General features: G+C 44.2%; 1 protein-coding gene across 7 annotated transcripts in view; it reads left to right on the forward strand.

Moving 5' to 3' along the window:
- Nucleotides 1-5,571, forward strand: part of LOC307220697 (neural-cadherin-like) — a 58,649-nt gene extending 53,078 nt beyond the window's left edge. Inside the window, exons 31-34 of one of the 7 annotated variants that reach the window (XR_013841052.1) lie at nucleotides 219-472; nucleotides 2,160-2,334; nucleotides 3,744-3,900; nucleotides 4,764-4,895. Coding sequence is in view for 6 of the 7 variants with exons in the window: in XM_079984701.1 (XP_079840827.1) it covers nucleotides 219-472; nucleotides 2,160-2,314; nucleotides 4,764-5,156 (802 nt within the window). In the remaining variant the exon portion in view is untranslated. Of the gene's footprint in view, nucleotides 1-218; nucleotides 473-1,856; nucleotides 1,923-2,159; nucleotides 2,335-3,743; nucleotides 3,901-4,763 lie in introns of those variants that run through there. The other 6 variants (XM_079984703.1, XM_079984704.1, XM_079984706.1 and 3 more) reach the window with 6 other exon arrangements.
- The last annotated feature ends 1,530 nt before the right edge of the window (nucleotides 5,572-7,101 follow it).

Consider the following 7,101-nt stretch of genomic DNA (forward strand, 5'->3'; position numbering starts at 1 on the left):
GCAGCTTAGGTGGGACCCAAAAGGTACCTGCCGTTATTTCAGCCACTGGTTCTGCTCACTCCCCTAAAGGAACTTGTGGGTCCCCAAAATGGATGCTTATCAAATTGCCCTGGAAAGGGATTTCTGATCGTTCCTTTGCATTTATAAACATTGCAAAATAACAGGGCGGCTTCATGTTTTATCTCTTTTATGAAAACGGTGGGTTTCTCTTCATCCAGGTGCCCAGCTGGCAAAGTGGAAGTGATGGATAATCTCACGGGCCTGAAACAGTGCACATCGTCGCCCTGCGGGCACTGGAACTGCAGGAATGGAGGCACCTGTGTGGCCCAGTCCCGAGACAAGTACGTCTGCCAGTGCCCTGAAGGTTATAAAGGGAAATGGTGTGAAGTTGGCCCCGTGAAAGCAGGAAGACCCGTGGGGCTCAGCTCTGGTTCCATCTTGGCTATCAGCATGTGCCTGCTTGTTTTTCTAGGTAGGAAAGTTTCACCTCTCTTGTGCTACATCTTAATACTGTATTGAAATGAGGACGCTTAGCAACGCCTCTGCCTTCCTGTACTGCTTTAACAACTGTTAGTAAAAGATACTCCATGGAGATCTGGCTACATTCTTCCTTCCTTTCCCTCACCCCAGTTCTTCCCATCTCCCCATCTATGTCTTCAGTAGTTCTTGGTCAAGATTGGCACACGTGCTAGACAAAACGGAAGCTTATCTACATTGTTTTGAATATATATGGCAGGCCTAGTCCCACTGCTCCTCTGTGCACCCCGTAAAATTCCCTGCCCTGGTGCTCAGATCAGCATTGGGCAACTGGGTCCAGGACCTGGCATTTACATCGGACCTCAGAATGCTGCTATGTTGGGCTCTGTGGGCAACTACTGTAGGGAAAGAAAGGGCCACTGGGTGTGATTCTACTCCCCTGCTGTGTGCATTTGGATAAGAGCTGAGCAGTCTTGCTAAAGCTGGTTGTGTACCCAGGGCTCCCCTTCTGTGTTCAGTGGAGCTCCACAGATGCATGGGGCTTGGCAGTGGGAGATCCCTCACTTGAACCTCCAAGGCTGCCTCCCTGCATTTAACCCTGTGCTTAGGACTTTGAAAACCGAAATGCAAAACTGAGCTCAGCTTTGAATGAATTGTTAACTCGGGAAGGATAAAAATGAGCCCGAGGATCATGTACATTGCCTGGAGGAAAGGCAGGAAATAAACCAAAATAAAAGACTCCTTCAAATAAAGAGTCAGCTTGGATGGTGATATTTCTGCTGATACAAGCACAAGCTATTTACTCATGTTTTTGCAGCCCCTTCGCTTCTCTCTTTGGATGTGGGAGGAGCCAGGCTGGATCAGAGCCTATCTGCCAAGCATCCTGCTTTCCACAGCAGCTAGCCAGATGCCTGTGGAAAGTACACAAGATGAGGGCAATTGCTCTCTCCCACTGTTGTTCCCCAAAGACTAGTATACAGAGACATGCAGAGTCTCACCCTGGAAGTAACATATAGCTATAGCAACTATTACAGGTAACTATTGAACAAGCCAAGATATATTAAACCAGATTCAAACTGTGATTTAATATCCTGACTTGTTCTGAAGCTGGCACCAATAGTTTCATGATTTAGATGAAATGGGAAACTCTGGTTATTGACAGACTTCCTCATTTCATCGTGGTTTGCAGCAAGGGGAGAGGAAGGAAGGGGCTGCAGGCATGAGTAAAAGGCTCATGCACCTCAGCTTAAGTCAAGATACGAGCATACAAATGCGGCCGCTGTGTACATGTCTCAGAAAAGTAATGACTCAATTTATAATACCACTTTAATCTTCATTAAAACAGTGTTTTACTTACTTTGGGTATCTTATTTACTCAGGATTGGTGAAAGGCCAGAGACTGGCCAAAATGCCCTCTATTTAAATGTCCTAGTGGATTCCTGTAGGTAAGTAAAATACCCTTTTAATGAAGCTTGATGTTAAGATATAGATGATTCATTACACTCCTGAAAAATGTACTTTTGTTTAATTGACCCTTAAATTAAAACACGGAATTTCCTCCATACGAATATAAACCTTAAATGCTTTGCTTTTCTTCTTTATGAATTGTATACAGCTATGCTCTGCAGGTTGAAGGCTGCTCATAACCAATGTTTCTTTTTTCTTTCTTTTTCCTTCCTCAGGTTTATTAGTTTCCTATACTGTGTGGAGTCAGTGGGGGAGATCAAGGTTTCGGAAAGGAGGAATTTACCACATCCCTGAGGAACACGAAAGCTGGGAAGATGTTAGAGAAAACATCTTCAATTATAATGAGGAGGGTGGAGGGGAGCATGACCTGGTATGGTTTTGCATGACCTGGTATGGCATCACAACAGCATTTTAAATTCCTTAATAGGCCAGATTCAAATATGCATCAGAGAAATAAAAAAGAAGTAAACATTTTGAAGGCATGATTGCGAACTGTTTTGTCAGGGGAAAAGTTTGGTAAATGAAATACTTAACCATAGCTAAAGCATAATGCTGTCCATGTTTACTCAAAAGTAAGCCCCACTGTGTTCGGTGGGGATTACTCCCTAGTGTGCAGGTTTAGGACTGCATAAAATTAATATTTATTTATTGCTTTCAAGTTTTGTTTACAAAGCAGTTTACAATATGAATAAGGGTGGGGGGGGAGATGAAGAAAAGAAGAGTGAATATAGGGGGAAAGATAATCAGGGGTAAAAGACATAACCCCCCCCCCCAAAAAAAAAATTACTCTCCAGACAAGAATTATCATTGCAAAGAATATTTGTGCTTCCAGTTTTTTTTAATTAGTTTTTATTACTGTTTTGGTGTCACAAAACAAATCTTAGTTACATTCTTACAAAACTGGAAGAGATTAGAAATTACAGTTGCATAATGCAGCCACTGCCAACCTGTATGCAGCTTACCTGACCAGGTACTGAAGTCCATCCTTTATAAGCCTCTTGCTGCGAGGTTCCAAATGGAACAGTTTAATTGACTAGCAAAGCATGGGCTGTGGGTTTGATACAGGAAGTATGCCATGAAAGTTTAAAAAACCAAAACTAGGAGGCTGGGAATGGGTGGGTCAGTGAGGAAATAAGTGTCACAACCACTTCCAGAATTGTAATGGGAAAGAGATGTTGCCTTTGTGATAAGACCCTCTTTGCCCTTGATTTTATCCCTGATGCCTATCCCTCAAATATTCTCATTGATTTAAAGAAACCCAGGCCCTGACTTCTTAGCATCCTGGACCACATTCACCTGCCCAGACGTATTTGTCTGAGGTAAACATTTGAGTTCCCATAGACCTCCCTTATGTTTCACGTCTCTCCCCTTTTTGTCATTGCCACTTTCCTTTAGGGTGGTTCACATGAACCCCTCCACATGGAAGGGATCATCATAGGGCCTTACCTGTCACTGCGACGTTCCCCATGTTCAGTTGAAATTGGAAGTTCTACCTGTGTACATCTGTATGTGGGTACAACTCTTCCTGATGCCACTGAACACACAGATGTTACAGAGTGTGGTGGTAGTATCGCACAACTGTGCTAGCCCACACAGACCCTCCATGTAGTCCTTTACTGTACGGAGACATGTGAATTCCCCTTTGAGTACTCCAGGGCTGGCTCAGGGGATGATGAGGTGTGCTTCTGAGGAGGCTTCAAGATGGCCCATCATCCCACCATTCTCCTTTTGTATGGAGCCCTCCCCCTCCCAGTGGCAGCACGAGAGGATTCTCAGTTTGCGTGACCTGCTTCTTCCAGGTTAAGAGGGCCAGGGTTGCCTTGTCTGAGCGCCCCCCAAAATCCAAGAGCCGAGTCTGGAGTACTCGCAAATTTTATTGGTCGCCACATTTAAAAGAAGAGATAAAACTGAATACAGTACTTTCAGCTGAGGCTAAACCAACTCTGAGTACAAAAGGTACTTGACACTGTCTCTCCTGTCTTGTGTTTAATATTAATTAGCATTAACTTCTTGAAAAACTGGCGTTGTGCATTTTAACTGTGTTGTTTCTCTGGAATCAGCCAGAGGTCTTGCTCTAGGACTGCCGTTTTGCCAAAATGTTCTCTGAAAGCTTTTTCATATAATAAAAATTTCTTAGAGCTTGATCTTCATGTGGGGAAAACTATATACACTGTAAATTAAGAAGTCTGGCATGAGTGGTTCTCCCCAACCATCAACACATGAAGTTTGAGTGTATGTTCATTGGCTAGTAAGTCTGTGGACCTACAGAAGGGAGGCAGAAATCTTTAAGAAATTTTGTATGACCTGACCTTGATTGTATGTAGAAGTGTGTATTTGGTGGGTGGGGCTAGTGGTTAATATGTGAAGCACTGCCACTTATTTGACTGAGTTTTTGAGAATCAGTGTGATTCAGTAGATAAAGCAGCCTTTCCCAAACCAGTTCTTTCCTGATGTTTTGGACCACAAGTCCCATCACATGTGACCATCAGCCATGCTGGCTGGGGCTGATGGGAGTTGGAGTCCAACAGCTTCTGGAGGCCACCATATTGGGGAAGGCTCAAATGAAGAGATGGACTTGGATCTGTAAAACACCCAATGCAAAGTCCTCCTTCCTCTACCATGGTCTGAATGTGGCCTTGAGCAAGTCCACCATCTCACTACCATGGTCACCATTTGTCAAACAGGACAAATAGTGACTGACCTCCCAGGGCATTGGGATAGAAAAAAGAATAAAGACTTGAAAGTGATGAAAAGTGTGATAAAATAATTAAAGGTAGTAATTTTATTTACTTAATGTTTCCTTTCCATTTCCTCCCCAGAGTGCTTATAATATAGATGCATTGAAGCAACCTCTACAAAGTATACCTCATCTTTCCTCAGGAAACACTGCTTCACTCCTCAGATCACATTCTGGACCACAAAGAAACCCACTTGTGAATCACGCATGCCTGAAAGAATCTTCTTCTTTGGTCCCAGACCTCAAATATTATGTGTCTCAAATACAACAGGATGCAGACAAAGATTTGCAGAGCCTTCCAGCTGATACTGTGCAAGTTTATTGCCAAGAGTGCCAACACTCTTTGAGTGGAAGCTTGCATTCCTTGGACCTCTCCAGCATAGAGGAAGATCTAAATTATAATTACCTCCAAGAATGGGGACCAAAGTTTGTAAGGTTAAAAGAGCTCTGTGAACTTCCAACTGAACAGTTGTAAAATGTGGGAGACAGGAACCTAGCACATTGCTGTGTGATGGATCCTACTCCTAGGAGAGCACACTTCAAAAACATTTTTGTATTTTATTTAACAATCCAATTTTGGTTCTATTTATTCATGCTGGTTATTTGGGAACAGTAGTGTGGTTGATCTCCTCACCTTCCCTTAAATTATCTGTATACAATATTTTAGTGTCTGTTGTACAAATAACGTTAGAGGGATATTTGTTGTGAAGCTTTGAAATGAAGGAATTCTGTAGCACTGAAGAGTAGCCTTTAAAGTACCTGTAACGTGTGAATCTTTAGTAGTATTCTAGATGTGCGAGTAAATTTCTGTCATATTGTATTACCGTATTTAATCCTCTTAATGCTAAATGTTTTGTGTAGATATTGTAAAATACATTTGTTTACTTGTCCCTCTCTTTTTGTACTTGGGCGTCAATAAAATCTTCACTCATTTTTCTAAATAAGGGGAAGAAAATAACAGTTGGACGGCAGCAGGAACCACAAATAAAATGTAGAATTAGTATAGAATTAACCTACAGCTCCCCATGGCCATATGGGAAGCACTTCTTTGGGTGGTGGGTCTGATGCTGTTGGGCTTGCCTGTGCCAAAGCATTGTTCCTTCTAGAGTCTCCCCCCCATAAGTTTGGATGCTAATTAGGTTGATTCCCATGTGAGAGCCAGAAGGAAGCAGAAGGGGTATGTATGTGACTAACCCAGATTCTTGCAGAGATATGGAGTGCTGCGGAATGGCCAGCTGGTGAGAACATACAAGCCATAACTTCTTTGGTGATCACTCATGGCCGAGTATGATTGTCTTCCATGAACACAATCTTAACAGTGAGTCCGTAAGTGACTGTAGAGGCAAATTCTGGTTCCACACGTCCTTCCACAGTGGGGACATTGGTTTCTGACCGGGAATTGATCGCGGTGAGGCTTTGCCAAATGTGACTTTCTCTTAGCTCTTTTCTCCTTTTCACTCTTGAGTTTATGCTTTTTCTAAGTCCATGACACCTTTGGTAAAGGCTGTTCTCCGATTGGAGCGCTTGCATGCCAGTGCTTCCCAATTATCAGTGTTTATACCGCATTTTTAAAAGATTTGCCTTGAGAGAGTCCTTAAACCTCTTTTGCTGACCACCGGCATTACACTTTTCATTTTTAAGTTTGGAATAGAGTAGTTTCCATTGACACATACAGAGGATGCTTGATGGGTGGGAATATGGTATTGAGCTCACCTGTTGTGCTGAGCAGTTCACTTGGAGGAAAGAGGGAAAATTAGAAAAAGGCTGCAGGTACCTGGGTCAGAGAGAGCAGATGGCAAACCACTGTTACCAGGGTCCTGGGGAAGTGTGGTGGGCAATAAATGAGGGAGTGGACGTTTGTAAACTCTGCTCAGCCTCTCGCCCACCTGTCGGTGCTGTTGCTCAACGTCAGCTCAGCCCACTATAAAAATCCGCGATTGGATGGTGGATGACACAGCTGATCCGTATATTTGCAATCAGGCGGTGTAGAAATGATAAGACAAATCCCTGCAACTTCTCTCAAGGGAGCGGAGCAGCGGCCTGAACCTCGCGCCAAGATAATGCGCAGGATTCCACAGTCTTAAACACACACACGCATAAGTGCTCCAGCTCCCCCCAGGATTAACAACCCATTAAACCTTTTCACCCGCCGCACAGCTGCCCTGGGAGAAGCTCTACCGGTTGAATTTCTGCTGCTCGCCGCGCACGTGCGCGCTCCGTGGTCCTCCTGGGTGGAATCCAGCGCGAGCGAGCGAGCGAGCAAGCAAACAAAAGGCACTAAGCTTAGGCGAGCGGCCACGGAGGCGGAGCCAGCCGGAAAGCGACGAATCGCTTTCCGAGCCCGGCCTGCCGCCGCTTCTCGATTGGCCGGAATCCAACAATCGGGGCGGAGCAAAAGCCCGGCCGGCTGGCTTTCCGTC

Source organism: Podarcis cretensis (assembly GCF_951804945.1).
Source record: "Podarcis cretensis genome assembly, chromosome: 7".
NCBI classification, from domain to species: domain Eukaryota; kingdom Metazoa; phylum Chordata; class Lepidosauria; order Squamata; family Lacertidae; genus Podarcis; species Podarcis cretensis.